The 19,742-nt window shown below is 43.2% G+C and overlaps 1 protein-coding gene across 1 annotated transcript in view; it reads left to right on the top strand.

The window, feature by feature from the left end:
• LOC123972395 (disks large-associated protein 1-like) overlaps nucleotides 1-19,742 on the top strand; it is a 174,341-nt gene that overhangs the window by 27,790 nt on the left and 126,809 nt on the right. Inside the window, exons 2-3 of the mRNA XM_046051880.1 lie at nucleotides 8,019-8,107; nucleotides 10,679-11,017. Coding sequence (XP_045907836.1) covers nucleotides 10,954-11,017 — 64 coding nt within the window. The 5' untranslated portion in view covers nucleotides 8,019-8,107; nucleotides 10,679-10,953. The remainder of the gene's footprint in view (nucleotides 1-8,018; nucleotides 8,108-10,678; nucleotides 11,018-19,742) is intronic.

Here is a 19,742-nt window from a genome sequence, read left to right as displayed (position 1 = left end):
ACAATGCAAAACGTTATGTTTGGCGTAAAGGCAACACAGCTCATCACCCTGAACACACCATCCCCACTGTCAAACATGGTGGTGGCAGCATCATGGTTTGGGCCTGCTTTTCTTCAGCAGGGACAGGGAAGATGGTTAAAATTGATGGGAAGATGGATGGAGCCAAATACAGGACCATTCTGGAAGAAAACCTGATGGAGTCTGCAAAAGACCTGAGACTGGGATGGAGATTTGTCTTCCAACAAGACAATGATCCAAAACATAAAGCAAAATCTACACTGGAATGGTTCACAAATAAACATATCCAGGTGTTAGAATGGCCAAGTCAAAGTCCAGACCTGAATCCAATCGAGAATCTGTGGAAAGAACTGAAAACTGCTGTTCACAAACGCTCTCCATCCAACCTCACTGAGCTCAAGCTGTTTTGCAAGGAGGAATAGGCAAAAATTTCAGTCTCTCGATGTGCAAAACTGATAGAGACGTACCGCAAGCGACTTACAGCTGTAATCGCAGCAAAAGGTGGCGCTACAAAGTATTAACTTAAGGGGGCTGAATAATTTTGCACGCCCAATTTTTCAGTTTTTTATTTGTTAAAAAAGTTTGAAATATCCAATAAATTTCGTTCCACTTCATGATTGTGTCCCACTTGTTGTTGGTTCTTCACAAAAAATTACAGTTTTATATCTTTATGTTTGAAGCCTGCAATGTGGCAAAAGGTCGAAAAGTTCAAGGGGGCCGAATACTTTCGCAAGGCACTGTATGGTCCGTTGTGCGGCAGTTTGGCAAAAAAACAAATTGGCATTTATGCAGAATATTGTGGCCATTAAGAAAGTTGACAAGTTGTTTATTAATGATGTTTCAGAATATTTTTCCCAGGTTACTGGATACACATATTCCTCTGTAGTTATTTGGGTCATATTTATCTACAGATTTATGAATGATAGACAATGGATCTAGATCTGTAATGAAATAATCTATCATACTACTGCCGAGAGCTGAGCTGTAAGTGTAGCGACCCAGAGAGTCCCCTCGTAGCCTGCCGTTGACTATGTGCATACCCAGTGTCCGGCAAAGCTGTAAAAGCTGCATACCGCTTGTGTTAGTAAGCTTGTCAAAGCTCTTTCTAGCGGGACATTCAGGGGGGGGAAGCAGGTTCTTCCAGGTAAGTGTTTGTCTCCCTGGGGTGTTCATAGTGTCAGCTCTTTCCCCTGTTCGATAGTTCAAGTCCCCACAGATTAATACATTTCCCATGGTTTTATAATGGTTAACTTCCTCCTCAAGAATAGAGAAAATATCTGGGTTGTAGTAGGGGGATTCTGATGGAGGTATATAGATGGCACACATATAGACATGTTCCATCCATCCATCTGTTTGTTAATTTTCAACTGTATATAAGTTTCTTCTTTTTTAATAACTGTGATGGACTTGCTCAGTTCTGATTTACACCATATAATCATGCCTCCTGAATCTCTGCCTTGGGTTATTGTGGGATTTTTTGTTGATGGTATAATAATCTCAGTGTAGCCGTGAGGACGACCAGTGGAAACATCTTCTCTGCACCATGTCTCCTGTAAAACTATGATGTCAGAGTCTATTAACTCTCTATTAAAATCTGAATTTCTGCTTTTTAAACCAAAAGCTGATGATCTCAGACCTTGAATTTTCCAACATGTTACTGTAAACAGTTTCATCTCCAAGTGTAATCTGTTCAAAAATTAGACAAACACCTTTAAAAAACAAATAATAATAATAGTAAACTATATTAAAAAATAATAGTAATCGCCTGGGTAACCGGCTATCCTATACAGACAGAAAAAAATCTCTAAATCTTTGCCTCAAACAAACCTGCCTAGAGACTAAACTATAGGTCACATCGGCGAAATCATTTGACCGGCAGCGGCAGAAGGCATTTCTGAACAATTTGATATATTTTTTGAGTGGATAAAATTGAAAAAAGGGACCACTTCGGTGAGTTGAAAAACTGGTACGTTCTGCTCTGGTCAAGAAATTTTGACAGCAATTTATATTGGCTCCCAATGTAAATGCTCCGTACTTGTATAGCGCCTTTCTAGTCTTTTCGACCACTCAAAGCGCTTTTACACTACATCTGCATTCACCAGTCATACACATTCATACACTGAGCCTAAGTGCTCAAACGGAAACTAGCATTCACACACATTCATACACTGGCGGAACAGCCACCAGGGGCAAATCGGGGTTCAGTATCTTGCCCAAGGACACTTCGACACGCAACCAACCGCCGACCTTCCGATTAACGGCCAACCCGCTCTACCTCCTGAGCCACAGCCGCCCCAATGGAGGAGTTTGTGTCACTCTTGTCCTTTGGAAGGGCACAGAGACAAATCTATAAGTCCGAGGGATTTATTAAACACATGTGAGGAACCACAACAAAAATACCTACATTTGTAGTATAAAATGATGCCTGAAGAGTTAAAATTGTGGTCAGGGCAGCGAGTTAAAGAGAATTTTTTAAGATAAGATTTTCAACTGGCTGCCCTCTAGCAATGATGTCACCCACTGTAACATTCCGTCCCATAGACACTCATTATAAACTCAGAAAAGAGGCTGAAACGACATGAAACTTGAATTGAGTTTGTGTAAAAAGTATGAAAGATGTGGAAAAGTTGAATTAACTGGAAAGAGTCCAAAAGTTTGTGAACGTTTTAAAGGTGGAATGGCGTTTCTACTGGAATGTATGAATTAGTGGGAAGAGGTTGAAGATCAGTGAGTTTGAATGATTTTCTCATTGACTTTCATTATAAAAAAGTTTCAAAGAAAGTTGAATAGCTTAAAGAGTTTTAATAGGATTTGAAAGTTGAATAATACGAAGAAAGAAGGAAAGATGTGGAATCCGTCCATTCACTTGAATGGGGAAAAAATGCCTGGAAAACCTTGAATACCTTGAAAAAAGGTTATCAAAATTCTGAATAATAGCAGTCAATTCCTAATTGAGATGAATATTTTAAGCTTTGAATGACGTTTCTACGTTGAAAACTGTGGAACTAGTTAGGTTGCAAAAAACGAGCGGATTAAGAAAAATTTTCCGAAACAGTAGAAGAACGTATGTTGCTTCCAGCATTCACACCAACAATAGAGAACGAGGGAGGCGTTCTTTCCACAGCTGTAAGTAGCTACTGCCATTATTGTGTCACAGTCTAAGATGAACATTGTCCGTTGTAAACTTTGTGCGACCAGCAAAAAGCTTTCAACATGTGAACTACCGCAAAATAGATTTAATTTATTGAAGCATCTGCTAAAGCAGCACAGCAACACCGGCTGCTATTGCCAGTGATGCTTGGACTCATGGGGAGAGAGTGGTGTTAGGCTAAGCAATGTTTTATAAAATCATTGAATTCTGCTCTTATAGCATAAATCAGGGGTGGTGATGGTGCCATGGATAAGAAACATGCCTTTGATTTGAGACCTATGAGAGACCTGGGTTTGTGCGTAAGTACGCACAGCACTATGTGTGCATGAGGCAACAGTGTAACTTCAGCGTCATTGGCAAGCCTCAAAAGGAGCAGGTTGAGGCCGCTGCTCTATCCGGTACAGCTTAGGTTACATTCATCTGAAAATATAAATACACTGAAAAACGTTGATAATTTGTGACAATCACACAGGACTAAGAATCATAGTTAGATAGCTAACATAGTTTCACCTACTTATCAAACGGACAAGAATTTTACTCATTCATTTGCTTATTTGGCTGTTACTTTTATCCGCTCTAAAAAATTTTAGTTTTCATTACAGGGATGTAATCCCCAGACCTGCTGCATGGAGAGCAATGACACTGAGGGGGAATCAAACCCAGGTCTCCCACACCAAAGGCAAGGTTTTTACATCCTGAAGGCACACTTGAAGTTTTGCTAACAGATTAGTTTCATCTGGCTTGATCAATAGATAGGCACAATGTAGTATCATCTACATATAAAGTGAACAGTCTATGTTTTATCTTCTTTTTTCGAAGGGCAACAGAATCGAATGTCATTCTCAGTGAGGCTACAACACTATTAACAAGATGATCAATTTTGGAGGGACTGAAATTAGCATAGGAGTCCAGTGTTACTTTGAGACATGGTAATGGACAAAAACCTGATGGAATCACTTCCCTAAATTTAGCTACAGCTAAGTCATCATCATCAGAGAGACATCTCATGTAGACACTTTTTCCTATTGGCGTGTAGTCCAGCAGTAGGAACTCAAAAACTATTAAATAGTGGTCAGATAAAAAGGGATTCTGTGGGAACACAATTAAATGTTCAATTTCAATACCATATACCAGAACAAGGTAGAGGGTGTGGTTATAACTCTGACAGAAGCCAACTGAATCTAATAGTGAGATAAACGCAGGGCTAAGACTATCATTCTCAATGTCCACATGAACATTAAAATAACCTACAATTCCTTTTAAAGGAAAGGAAAGAGTATGAACCAGGTGCTCGGCACACTAATGAGTTTAGCTTTGGTTTAGAGTTGATTAGTAGGCTAGAGCCGAAGATAGCTGCAACTCCACCTCCTCAGCCTGTGCCTCGAGGAATGTGAGTATTAATATGACTGGGGGGGTGGATTAATTTAGGCCAACATATTCTTCATCACCCAGCCAGGTTTCAGTAAGACAAACAATGCCATCATTTAGATGAAAGAGATCTGATGTTTAAGAGTTCACATTTAATTCTCCTATTTTTTGCCCTACTGCACTTGGGGTTTTAATTTAGATTAGGTTTTTATGCACAGCTCTTAATTTATTTAATTGGTAGGGGGGTAGACACCATCATTAACTAAAGGATTGCAACTCTATGTAGGGTTTAGAAGCGTATAAGACTGCGACTCTGCCTCTTGGTTTCGACTCTGAATTGTCATGGATTTGGTCCACTAATAAACTTGGCGAGATTTGTAGATATGAGAGCTGCTCCATCCAAAGTAGGATGAATGCCATCTCTCATAATCAGACCAGGTCTTACTCAGAAAGACTACCAATGTTCTACAAAGCCTTTTGCTGGACACCTCCTCCACAACCAGCGGCTGAATGATGACATATGGCTATACATCACTGGTCAGATTTGGCAGGGTTCCAGAGAAAACTAGGGATAGGCATATGTACACACCGACTTAACATTAATCTTAGTGACCTCCGATTGGAGTCGTTACTGCCGATGTGAATAACAATCTTACTGTATTTACATATTTTAGATTTTTTATTTTATTATATTTATCTTTAGCCAGCCGTAACTTAACCACACAGTCCAGGGTAGTGGATGAAAACTGCTCACTATTTCTCTATCTTGAGAAAAGAACATCCTACAAGGCTAAAGGTGGGATCTTTCTCTTCGTATTGAAGAGACGAATCGATTAATATCCTGCATGTCTGTGTAGCTCCTACAGGTCGCTAGCAGAGGCTGATAAAGACCACCTCCACCAAAGCAAACTCTTCTTTCCTACTTCAATCTGACGACAGAAAGGAAGCTTATCAGCTCAGCCGACCTCACCAAGATGGCGGTCCGCCAGACGTTCTCTGTTGACACAAAAGACCGCTATTTTTGGACGGAAAACAGCTAGAACAGCGAATCGTGAGTTGTCAGTATTTTAGGCGACTTTATAAAACATGCTGCTGATGGAGAAAATGGAGCAGACAGCGAGAGACAGAGGGGCGGGGCAAGCCGGGGTGTTTACCTGAGGTATAGGTGTGTGTGAGTGGTGTCAGACTGTGGTGAGAAGAGAACTCCGAGGCAGGTGCAAAGCATAGTTAAAAACAATAATAAGAATGTTCGGGGTCATTAAAACCTGCTTTCACAGGGTGGTATAATGTGAAAATTTTAGATTTTTTTTGCTGGTGGGGTTCCAATCACGATGCCAGCTCAACGTCTAGATGTCTGTCAGCCATTGTCCATCGGCAATGGCCCAACCCTACTATGCAATACACAATTGACACATTGAACAATCCAATAGCCCATGTGTTGCACCACTAACATATTGCATAACCCCAATAGCCTACTTATTGCACAATGACATAGTGCACAACCCAGCTAGCCTCCATGTTAGTGTTGATAAGCTTAATGGACATAGGCACAAATGGGTGTTTATATAAGTTTATCATTTACAAACCCCGAATCTTCTACCAGAGGCTAAAAGCTGATATTCTGGGTGAAGTATGTGGGTTGGATTGGAGACTATTTTTTGTGCCTGTCTGATAACCGACTGCTCATAAATTGTCTGAAGCGGATGGTTTTGACCCCCATAATCTTCATAGCTGTCTGTACCAGAAGGCGATCTGTACTGTCAGGTTACCATACCAGGCTGTGATACCGTATCTTAGAATACTCTCTAGTATTACATGATAAAACAAAAACATAAATTTCTCAGTCTCCTCAGTCTTGGTCACATTTAGCACAAGATCGTTGTCGTCACACCACTGGACAAATTCCTCAATGGCTGTATGATACACTGCTTGGCTTCTATCTTTGTGCATAAGGCCGAGGATTGCTGTATCGTCTGAGAATTTAATAATATAATTGTCAGTGTGGAGGCTAGTGCAGTATACAGTGTAAAGAGGACTGGAGAGCTGACACAGCCCTGAGGGGCACCAGTGCTGATCGGCCTGGGCTCCATGAGAGCATTATTCACTTTGACCTGTTGAGTACGGTTTGTTAAAAAAGTAAAATACCAGCTGAGAATAAAAAAAGAGTTAACATTCATGTGTCTCAGTTTCTGGATGAGCATGTGAGGTTGCAAGTGTTAAAAGTTGAACTAAAATCAACAAACATAGGCCTAGGCCTTGGGGTCCTCAAGGTGTTAACTGAGCAGATGTGAGATACTGTTAATAGCGTCATCTGTCCCATGCCCCTGCCTATAAGCAAACTGAAAAGGGTCTAAAAACACACCAACCTCTAGCATAAGAAATGACACCATGATCCTCTCAAGACATTTCATTACAATGGATGTCAGTGCCACAGGCCTGAAATTCTTATTCACCTTAGGGGAAGGTTCTTAGTACACAAGTCTTTAAAAAGCAATCTGACTTCCTGAGGTCCTATCACCAGCCTGTTGTGTGACAGAGATTGTCTCTAAAACATTATTCCATTCAGGGGAAAAGTCCTGAGATTCAAATCTCAGATAGAAGTCATTCAGGTCATTAGCTTTTTGCAGGTCATCTGAGGTACTAATGCATTTTTTAACTGGTGTCATATTAGCAATTACCTTTATTGTGTCCCATAGTTTTTTTCAGTTCATTTCTGTAAAACTATGTCTCCTCCTGGCTTCCCTGAGCAAGTTATTAAGTTCTGTTTGCGCAATTTTTAGTTGTGCTCTGTCCTGGTTCTTAACTGCCAATTTTTTGTGGTTGACATAGTGTTTACCCTCCTTTGTTATGTATGGTTTGTTGCTAGGATATACAGTTATTTCTTTCTGAGGTATAACATTGTCCACACAGAATTTCATGTAATCCGTAACAGTCTCTGCTGCTTTATCCACGTGCAGTAAGAGAAAGCAACCTTTAAGGGACTCAATGCTGTCACTATTCCAGGCCTTTACAGTCTTGGTGCATGGTTTACTGCTCTTGAGAACAATTCTGTAAGTGGGGATGAGATGGACTACGTTATGGTCCGAGTTTGACAGCGGGGGTTTAGCCCTGCTCACGTAGGCATTTTTGATATTACAATAGCACTTATCAAGGATTCTGTCCTCTGTCATGCCACATTTAACGTACTGTTGAAAACCTGATAGTGACACTTCCAGATGTAGCGAACTTGTAACTCTGCCTGAAGACCTCTGAAGGACTTATTATCCTGCTATTTTCTTTTACCCTGATATTATCTTTTCTTTTCTCTTGCCTGAGCTTGACTAGACAGAGGTCTGGTTGTGCCATAGTAAAGAGGCTGAATGCAGTTCACAGGATATAGTAAGAACCAATATTTCACACGTGACTTCTGTACTAACTGTGTGTCTTTGTCTGTAACCATGTTGTTTTTGTGTGTATGTGTGCACATTGTGTCTTTTCCTAGATAACCGGAGTTAATGAGGGACCAGTAATACAGAAATGTCAATCCCTCCCAGTTAGCGACAACCCAACAATGATGGGGATATAAAGGAGGTGAGTGAGCATGACCTAACATAAAAACCTTATGTCTAAGTCTCATAGTTTGACATTTTATGTAATTGTCACTACCTTCACAAAGTTTTTGCTTAATCCATACAAAATACTCTTCAAAACTACTCACAACTGACTCTGCTTAGAAACCATAAAAACTGTATTTAGTTTTTATTTTCATCTGCTTCTCCATTGTGTTAGATAGGAAAGGAGAGAGTAGTGTTAAACAGTACCCAAAACCAACATTACAGAGATAAATCTGCTATTTTTATGCATATTGTATGTATAATCATAAGAAAAAACTATATCGCTGAATCCCTTGCAGTCATATAACTTTCTTCTCTGTTTATGCTCTTCAAACCTTTTCCTCTTTGTCTGATTCTCGCCATTGAGCCAGGCTCAATGGTATTGCAGTCAGAGCGCATACTCATCTATTATAACAGTACTCCGTCACACTGCCCTGCACACCCATGCGCTTCAGGCACACAGGCTTACACTTACTCATCCCACAACAGTAATTCTTCCATCCTGGGGTTCCCCCACCTACTAGTGCTGCACCCATATCTGGGTTCCCTCACACAGGGGTTCACAAACCCTGGGGGTCCCTTATAAAGGTCCCACACTAGGCATGTCTCTGATGGCCTCATGGCAAGCCATCCCACCTTTCACACCAAATGTAGTGAAGGGAGAGAACAGTCACCGCACCCAGGTCTACAAGGAACCAGAGCCAGGTTTGTTGCTATGGCAGTCAGAGCACATACTCAACTGTAGTTACGGTTCTCCAGGGCTCCAGGGCTGTGGCTCAGGAGGTAGAGCGGGTTGCCCGTTAATCGGAAGGTCGGTGGTTCCGCCAGTGTATGAATGTGTGTTTCTGTTTGAGCACTTAGGCTCAGTGAGTGAATGGTGAATGCAGATGTAGTGTAAAAAGCGTTTTGAGTGGTCGAAAAGACTAGAAAGGTGCTATACAAGTACAGAGCATTTACATCACAGAGCACATACAAACAGAAGCAAACAGCTGACTTTAAGAAAAAGTTTACTGGATTACAATCGCTTAATCCTAGTTCACACTACACAAATTTTAGCCCAATTTGCCACTCAGTGACCGTCAGGCTTTGATTGGGAATAAATCAGCGGTCGGTCGGCAGTCGCCAGATATCTAGCATGCCAAATATCTGGAGGAGTCGGCCGGCTCGACATCCACATCCAGCCACTGAGAGCAGCCAGCTGGCAGGCAGCTACTTTTTCACCACATAACACACTTTTTAGTCACCTCCAGCTTTCTCTGTAGCTCAGATGATCCCTGCTACCTGCGTGTGCTAATCCACCCATATTCACACATATTCTTTGTCTTTATAATTGGTATCTTTATAATAACAAACAGCTGTTTCATGTGTAGGTTCGCGTCATTTCCTGTTTCACATTTCACATGTGTTTTCTTGACAAAACGTGGTTTGGAGACCAGCATCGGTTGACAGAGCCACTGTCAGCTCATGTAGTGTGTGACCCCCTGTCACCTATCAGTCATGTAGTGTGAACGCCACAACAACTTCAGACTCCCATCACAAGACGGCAAGTTGTGTAGTGTCGGCCAACGCTGAAAGTTGTGTAGTCTGCACGAGGCATTACTATCCCTGTAAGTCTCGTGGCTTTCCCATCGATGCCAGATTTATGTGGGAATACCAAGTCTAAACAAAACACTTGAGTTTCCAGTGAGCCGTAAAATTACTCGAGCATCCAAGAAGCCTGCAGCAGAGAAGGTGTCGTTCATGTGATTTAAAATCTAACCAATGAAGCTTTAGAGCTCACTCAGTTATACCCCACTACCCAGCCTACTCTGTTATAGAGCCACCTCTGTAGTGGCAGTGCTCTGTAGGTACACTCCAGCAGTGGCCTGCTGCGAATTGCGACAAAGAGCAAAAAAAAAAAACTCCTCAACCTGACAATGCCTTTGTAAACTTCATCTATTATGTGATTTATAATGGATTGTGGTGCAGAAACAGTGAGTTTACATTTTCCTCTTAATTGTTAACTGTGAGCTGCAATTTGGCACTTATCGGTGGTGCTGAAGTTAACGTCTCTGTGGATATACCTGATCAGAAGTGTTTTCACTTAGCTTTGGTTTCCACCTCCTGGTCTCATCCTAACATATCCAAAGTCCCAAACTTGGTTCTGTGCGTTCAGACAGGCTGAAGTCCCCTTCAACACAACTGCAGAGCAATACCGCAGGCTAATCCTCCCCACAGTATAGGAAATAACCACTTGTCCTCTTGCGACTCAGTTTTCCTTATTGTGATTCACTGTAACTTATAATGCTGTATTCAAACCTGTCTTGAGGTTAATATGAAAAGATAGATTGCTTTTTGTAAGATCAATAGATTTGAATGTGTAGTACTCTTTTGATTACTTAAGTATTTTTAAAAACAGGTATTTTTTTACTTTTGAGTAGGTTTATACTGGATGACTTTTACTTGAGTAACATTTGTCGTGTGATATCTGTAGTTTTGCTTAAGTATGAAAATTGAGTGCTTCTTCCTCCACTGGTTCGTGCATCATTGTCAGCTTCTCACCCAGCAGGGCTGGCCAGATGGTGTTGAAAGCACTGGAGAAGTCAAAAAACATGACCCTCACAGTGCTCGCTGGCTTGTCCACAAGGGCGTAGATGCGGTTGAGCAGGAAGATGATGGCATCCTCAACTCCCAGTCAGGGCTGGTAGGCGAACTGGAGGGGGTCCAGGAGAAGTCAGACCATGGGCTGCAGCTGTTCCAGAACCAGTCTCTCAAGGGTCTTCATAAAGTGGGAGGTCAGTCCCACTGGTCTGTAGTCCTTGGAGCCACTAGGACGTGGCGTCTATGGCACAGGAACCAGGCAAGATGTCTTCCACAGCACAGGGACCCTTTGAAGACTCAGGCTCAGGTTTGAAGACATGGTGAAGGACTCCACATACAGTAGCTGGGGGGCACAGACTTTGAGCACTCTGGGGAATCTCATCAGCTGTCTTCTCACCTGGTCAGCAGTGAGGCACACAGAGGTTACAGGCAGGTGAGGGCGAGGAGTTGTCAGGCTGTGGAGGACAATTAACCTGAGAGCCAGAGGAGGGGGAGTTGTAGGGTTCTCCCAGAGGGGCGGGAGAAAGTGAGGAGAAGGTTGAGGAGGGAGTAGTGGTGTTGGAGGTGTTTGAGGGCAGATTGCTCAACCATGAAATAAAAATATTAATTGCTCTTGATGTTCAAGGTAAAAGTTAGATTTATTTGTCAGTACCTATCCTGTTAGATCCACACAAATTAGAAATACCTATAAAACACATCACTCAGTGTCACAATAATATAATGCAGGCCTGAGTATAAGAGAATATTTATTTCTGGAAATTATATTTGTTACATTACAACAAAAGTTGTGTTACTCCAGTTTAACCTACAGGAGTTGAAGGCATGACTAACATGTTTGGCTACCAGAGTGAAAATGAAAGCATGTCTTCAGTCTAGAAATGGACCATCAACTGAATCAATGACAATGACAGATGATGAGAAGCTCAAAAAGACAAAATCACAGTATGAAATTGCTAACTGTTGTACATGCTGGACATCATTGACAGTAGATCAGCAGACAGCTTGTTTTTGTTTGAATTATCTGCAGTGTAAAGAAATCTATCTACCATAGTTTTTGAAGAATATGACAGGAGAAGATATGTGTTGAAGATATGATTCACGCTTCTTTCACAGTCAGCTGGTCGTTTTGGTCCCCACCTCCTTCACACATCCCACCACTGTGCTGTTCCTTTCTATTTGTCTGTATATTGTAGGCTTCATAGGCACGCACAAACATAGAATTCATTTCTGAGTAAAAGAGAGCATCTCTGCAGAAGAGAAGCAGGTATGGAGATCGAGAGTGAGACACAGGGAGAAGCAGGTTAAGCCCACGCTCTTCTCTTCTCAACCCTGCTCTAAAGTTGAATCATAACATTCAGTGGGCGAAAAGAAAGAGGATTCTGACGTACATCTCTACTCGATTGGGGGTCGTATGGATGGGATGAAAAGGCAAGAGAGGGAGGCATCGAGAGGGAGCTGCTGATAGCCTCCGGCAGTGATTAGTCTTCCTGTCTCTATGGTATTTTAATGGTTATTTTGTATCTTCATAAAATCTATCCAGCTGGATGAAATTCTCATGACTTTCTTCAGCACAGAAGAAGAGTTCAGTGAGAAATACGTACGTCAAGGAATGAACAGTTATAGCTAACTGCTCCACACTTTGATTTGGCAGTAAAAGCTGTTCTCTGAGAGGGAGCTCTCACAGAATCAAAGCAGCAAGAGGGGCAAACTAATCCCCCAGCATTAATGTTCTTACGGAAACTCAGAGATATCTGAAATATATAGTACATGAACATTGAATCAAAGCAGTCAATTGACATTTATTTATAACACCTTGGCATTCTGCAAAATGCCCAGCAACAACTGCACTTCCTTAGAAAACTTAACTGGTGTGGCATTTATTGAAAGCTCATGACAAATGACACTCCTTATTTTTCCTACTGTCTGATATCCTCTTTACGTGCAACATATAGTCAGCTAACTTTAAGATGCTTAGGGCTGCAACTATCAACTATTTTGATAGTCGATTAATCTATTGATTATTGAAACGAATAATCGACTATTCAGATTATGAATCACAAAATTATACAATGCGTCTTATCAGCTTTTAAATTAAAACTTGGTTGTTTTAGGTATGTGCTAATAAACAATAAAATAAATACTGCTTTCAAAAATACATCTTTTAATTTCTGCTACAGCAAAAGAAAGTTCCACTGAAATCAATTCCTGAGCTACGCAGCTGATCTGCTGTTTACTGACAGAGCAGTTTACACGCCAGTACTGCAACAGATCAGGACAAACTGACACTATATACAAAGAAAGGAATAATGTTGTGCATTACATTTGCTGAATTTACAGGGAGGTCAATAATAACGATTTTGTGGTAGACCGCATTTCACAATGTTTTATAAATTTTCCCCTAACTCAACAACTCACAAAACTCTGTGATTATTTAAGGGAGTTTGGGGCGGATTACCCGCCGCCTCACGCATAGACAGGAGAACGTTTTTCTCTTCTTTAGAAAGTATGAAATTGTCCGGTGTCTAATCTTGTGCACTCTGCAGCAGCACGTTCTCTAGCTGGGAACGTCACCATGAGCAATGCATCGTTCATAATTGTAAAGTCAGGGCACATATGCAATGTGAACGCGGCCATTGTGTATTATAACTATTTGCTACTCAGCGCCATTAGCCATCAATGAATCAATCAATCAAATTGACTAAGGGAAACTGTAAAGAAAACGTTACAGCTCATAACGTGCGGTAACACGGCTTTAACGTGAAGCTAGCTCACTAGCTTACCGAGACGAGTCTTCATCATCCACAGAGACACGACATTACGCACCTCCTCTTCAGATGCTTCGGTGTTTCCAGGAAAGCTCAGCTTTGCAGACACTGCAGTAAACAAGCTTTTTGGCTGACTGAAGAGTGAAATGCTTACACACTCTGGTGGTTTTAGGTTGTGAAGGTGTTACTGCAGCGCTGATGTTGTGTTGCTTTAGTAACTTTACTGTTCGCATCACTTTACTCCCTTAAGCTGACTGTGTCGTTATGGCCCGATGACGTCTTGACCGAATCGATTATTAAATTTGTTGACAACGAACTTAAAAATCAATTTTCGTCAACTACGTCGATTAGTTGTTGCACCCCTAGTGTTGCTGATGAATAAAATTGTACTTTCAGGTCAGACACTCTTTAGTCTCTGTTATATTATAATCAATGTATTTACTTAAAATAACTGGTACCAGGAAACCTCATATAACAGTGGCATGGAGTTTGCTTGATAAACAAAATTAGCCATCTTGTCTAAACAACAGAATACAGACAAATGTTGTACTTGTAACTCCATATAACTCAATACTTTATGATCAAATACCAAAACTAAAGCCACTACCATTAGCCTCAGCTATACTATACTCAGCTATACTCAGCTACTTGGCTATATCCCAAATCCATATGAGTACATACTAATTCTGGTATGTACTGTATACTAATTGTCACTGTATACTGTTTTTCCAGTTACCATACAAAAACGTTATCCTACTTTTCAGTACTAAATGAAATTATACAAGTGTGATGTTGGATAGGTAGGTACATTTATTGTAACAATATAACAAGTTATAGAGTAAAATTCTGCTACATAGCAGACAATATACATTAATAGAGAATCAATTATAAAAATGCACATCCCATGCCAGTTTGTGGTGTTTCTATTCAGGATGCTTTCTATTGCTCCTCTGTAAACACTGACAAGAACTTGGCATGGGAATTTGGCCTTCTTAAGCTTCCTCAAGAAAAACAGTCGTTTATGAGCTTTCTACACCAGCGTGGAGATGTGAGATGACCATGTCAGGTTCTCTGTGATGCTGATTCCCAGGAACCTGAAACTGTTAACCTGCTCCACCTCAGCTCCACTGATGTATACAGGAGTGCGTGTCTTTATCTCCTTCTTCCTAAAATCAACAACCTTAATTTTGCTGACGTTGAGCAGTAGGTTGTTCTCTGAGCACCACTCTGCAAGATTATGAATTTCCTCCCGATATGAAGTCTCATCGATGTTTGAAATCTGGCTGCTGATGGTGGTGTCATCCACAAACTTCACAACAGAGTTCTCTCCATGTTGGGGGATGCAGTCGTGGGTGTACAGCGTGAACAGGAGGGGAATGAGCACACAGCCCTGGGGGGCTCCGGTGTTGAGCACTAGAGTGGAGAAGGTGTCCGCCAATTCAAACTGACTGGGGTGTATTTAAACCCAGAGTGCTGTGTTTGCTGATCAATTTCATGGGGAGATTGTGTTGAATGCTTAGCTGAAATCCACAAACAGCATTCTGATGTAGGTGTTATTTTTCTCAAGGTGTGTGAGGGCTGAGTGGAGGGCAGTGGAGATGACATCCTCTGTGGATCTGTTGGTTCTGAAAGCAAACTGGTGAGGGTCCAGGCTGGCTGGGATGTTGTTCTTTATGTGCTGAAGAACCAGTTTCTCAAAGCACGTCATCAGAATGGGGGTGAGAGCCACAGGGCGGTAGTCATTCAGACTAGACACTGCAGACTATTTAGGTACAGGAATGATGGTGGCTGTCTTGAGGCAGGTGTGAACCCTATCCTGAGACATCGAGATGTTGAAAATAATCAGTAATAATATCAACTAGCTGATTGGCACATTTTTTTAGTACACGGCCAGGAATGTTATATGGCCCAGCTGATTTACTCATATTCACTCTCAGCAGGACTCCCCTCATATCTGCTGTGGATACTGACAGTGGCCGGTCCCCTGGAGGTGGAGTAGACTTTACAGCTGACTCCTTATTGAGGAGATCAAAGCGAGCATAAAAGGTGTTTATCTGGTAATGTGGCCTCACACATGATGGGGGAGCTCCTGCTTTTGTAGCCAGTGATGTTTTTGATGGCCTGCCACATATCTTTGGTGTTGTTGGCGTTGAGGTCTCTCTCCACTCTCTGCTGATGTCTGCACTTTGCCTCCTTGATGCCAGCTTTCATTCTCGCTCTGGCGGTGCTGTAACCTTCATCACCAGACCGAAAAGCTGCTTTTTTGGCTCTGGATAGAGCCCTCACCTCTCCATTCATCCAGGCCTTCTGATTGGGGAATGATTTTATCGTTTCAGTGATCATCAACAGATTTGCTGATGTATGATGTCACTGATGTATATTCCTCAAGGTGGATGTGGCCTCTCTGAACATGCTCCAATCTGTGCTCCCAAAACAGAGCTGCTGTAGATTCATCTATCCACAGTTCAGAATCAGCTGTATTTGCCACGTATGTGTACACAAACAAGGAATTTGACTCTGGATTGTACATTGCTCACAATGTGCTGAACTGCTTGCTGTGGGACTCCAGCCATATTATCTGCCACGGGAAATGTCACATGCCATCGCTGTTGCTGTTTACATTCCGCCCTCTGCCAACCCGACGTCACTGTGTAACGTCACCCACACCGCCATTTCTGAACTCCAGACTCATCACCCGAGTGCCCTCATAGTGATCTTGGATGACTTCAACCCCGTCGCCATGACCAGCACACTAACCAACTTCCCCCTGTATGTGAGCTGCCATACTAGAGAGGAGAGGACCCTGGACTTGCAGTATGCTAACGTAAGGATGCATACAGCTCTTTCCCCATCACCCCCCCCCAGGCAGGTCAGACCACAACCTGGTTCGCATCAATCCCTGCTATTTGCCTCTGGTGAAAAGGCAGTCTGCGACCATAAGGACAGTGATGAGATGGTCGGAGGAGGCCTATGAGACTCTTCAGGGATGTTTCAAGGTGACAGACTGGGATGCACTCTGTGAGCCACATGGAGAGGACATAGATGGGCTTACTGAGTGTATCACAGACTACATTATCTTCTGTGTGGACTGCACTGTCCCAGCAAAAACCATTGTTACCCAAACAACAAACCGTGGGTAACAGAGATGGGCATAGGGAGGAGGTGAAGGCCATTCAGGGGGACCTGAAGGTGAATATCAGGGAGGCTAAGGAGAAGTACAGGAAGCTGGAGCGTAAACTCCAGCAGAACAACATGAGGGAGGTCTGGAGCACCATGAGGAACATCACTGGCTTCAGACCGACTGGCAGTAGAGGAGTTAAAGGCGGCTTGGACAGGGCCAACAAACTTAATCTGTTCTTTAACAGCTTTGATGCTATGGCTCCTGCCCATCCCCCCACTAACTCAGCTGCTGTCTTCCCTCAAACACCGCCAACCCCACTACTCCCCCCTCCTCCTCCTCACTGTCCCCCACCCTCCTCCTGGGAGACACCTACTCTCCCTTCCTCCGGCTCTCTGCTTAACAGCTCTCTCCAGTCTGACTCCTCCTTCTGTCCCCCTCCTCCACCTGTAACCTCCGTGTGCCTCACTGCTGACAAGGTGAGAAGACAGCTGAGTGGATTCCACTCTCTGCAGGCCCTGATTGTGTCCTCCCCGGGGTGCTCAAAGCCTGTGCCCCCCCCAACTATGTGGAGTCCTTCGGGGGTCCTTGAGGGGCGGCTGTGGCTCAGGAGGTAGAGCTGGTTGGCCGTTAATCGGAAGGTCGGCGGTTCAATCCTTGGCACGCTCCCTGCGTGTCGAAGTGTCCTTGGGCAAGATACTGAACCCCAAATTGCCCCTGGCGGCTATTCCGCCAGTGTATGAGTGAGTGTGAATGTTAGTTTACGTTTGAGCTCTTAGGCTCAGTGTATGAATGTGTATGACTGGTGAATGCAGATGTAGTGTAAAAGCGCTTTGAGTGGTCGAAAAGACTAGAAAGGCGCTATACAAGTACGGAGCATTTACATTTACTTCACCATGTCTTCAACATGAGCCTGAATCTCCTAAGGGTCTCTGTGCTGTGGAAGACATCTTGCCTTGTTCCTGTGCCAAAGACTCCACGTCCCAGTGACTCCAAGGACTTCAGAGGTGTGGCACTGACCTCGCACATCATGAAGACCGTGGAGAGACTGGTTCTGGATCAGCTTCGGCTCATGGTCAGACCTCTTCAGGACCCACTCCAGTTCGCCTACCATCCCTGACTGGGAGTTGAGGACGCCATAATCTTCCTTAACTGCATCAGCGTCCACCTGGGCAAGCCGGTGAGCACTGTGAGGGTCATGTTTGACTTCTCCAGTGCTTTCAACACCATCCGGCCGGCCCTGCTGGGTGAGAAGCTGACAGTGATGCAAGTGGATGCCCCCCTTGTGTCCTGGATTGTTGACTACCTGACAGGCAGACCACATTATGTGCGCCTGCAACACTGTGGTCAGACAGTGGGAGACAGTGGGGCCCCGCATGGGACGGTCCTCTCTCCCTTCCTCTTCACCATCTACACCACAGACTTCAACTACCTCACAGAGTCCTGCCAACTTCAGAAGTTTTCTGATGACTCTGCTGTGATTGGATGTATCAGTAAGGGTGACGAGGCTGCGTACAGAGCTGTGGTGGGGGACTGGTGCGAGCAGAACCACCTATAGCTCAACGTGACAAAGACAAAGGAGCTGGTTGTGGATCTAAGGAGATCATAGGCACCAGTGACCCCTGTTTCCATCCTGGGGGTCAGTGTGGACATTGTAGAGGGTTACAAATACCTGGGAGTGCACATGGACAATAAACTGGATTGGGCCAACAACACTCAAGCCCACTACAAGGAGGGCCGTCTCTATTTTCTGAGGAGGCCGAGGTCCTTCAACATCTGCAGGATGATGCTGAGGATGTTTAATGAGTCTGTGGTGGCCTGTGCTATCCTTTTTGCTGTTGCATGCTGGGGCAGCAGGCTGAGGGTATTGGATGCTAACAGACTCAACAGACACAAACTGATCCGCAAGGCCAGTGACGTTGTGGGGGTGGAGCTGAACTCTCTGTCAGTGGTGTCAGAGAGGAAGATGCTGTCTAAGCTACACATCATCTTGGACAATGTCTCCCACCCACTCCATGACGTGCTGCTCAAGCACAGGAGCACTTTCAGTGCAAGACTTATTCCCCCAGAATGCACCACAGAGCGCCACAGGAAGTCAGTCCTGCCTGTGGCCATCAAACTTTATAACTCCTCCCTCTAAGTGTCTGACACACAGACACTTAGTTTTAAACTGGACATTACTATCTGTTTTGTGCAATAATACCTGCTTAATTACTTGTGCAATTGTGCAATACTGTCTGCTGCAATTCTGCTGCTACTATTTATTAATTATTACTATTCACCATAACAATTATTGTAAAAACTGTAAATACTGGACATATCCACACTCCTTTATATATTTTCTTTTATTTAATATTTTTACTCTGACATTTATATGGATGAGATATACAGGTACACATACATGCATATATTTACACAGTGAGATGGAGCATAGTGCAAAGGATGCTGGAATAAATAAGTATTATGTGCAGGTATTATGTATTTGAGGTTGGTGGGTTTGGTATACAGCATATACTATATACAGTATGACAATATTAACAGTATGAACAGCTCTGAAATAGAGAAAGATGAATAAATAATAAGTGGTAACCAGTCAACAGGTGGCTGATTAGAGGCAGAGTTACTGGGTTGTTGCACAGGAATTGTTCCTGACACTGTGAGTCACAAGTCAGCTGTTCATCAGAGTGAGGGCTTGTGGGAAGAAACTGTTCCTGAGTCTGTTGGTTTTGGCGTACAGTGCTCTGTAGCGCCTACCAGAGAGGAGAAGCTGGAACAAGTTGTGTCCGGGGTGGGATGGATCTGCAGTGATGTTTCCTGCCCCGTTTCCTGACTCTGGAAATGTATAAGCCCTGAATGGAGGGCAGGTTGGCACCGATGAACTTTTCTGCAGTCCTGACTGTCCATTGTAGTCTGCTCCTGTCCTTTTTGGTGGCAGATCCAAACCAGTCAGTGATGGACATGCAAAGGACAGACTGGATAATGGCTGTGTAAAAGTGGATCAGCTGCCCCTTAGGCAGGTTGAGCTTCGTAAAACTTTGACTTTTTAATTGTTGTCTTGACCCTTTTAATCAGCTGGGTGTAAGTGGGCTGAAGAAGCAGAGAAATATGGTCTGATAAACCAAAATGGGGATGGGGGAGGGATTTGTAGC

The sequence above is a fragment of the Micropterus dolomieu genome, linkage group LG06 (genome assembly GCF_021292245.1).
Source record: "Micropterus dolomieu isolate WLL.071019.BEF.003 ecotype Adirondacks linkage group LG06, ASM2129224v1, whole genome shotgun sequence".
NCBI classification, from domain to species: Eukaryota; Metazoa; Chordata; class Actinopteri; order Centrarchiformes; family Centrarchidae; genus Micropterus; species Micropterus dolomieu.
Note: the sequence above shows the minus strand (reverse complement) of the source record. Positions and strands in the feature narration are given on the sequence as shown.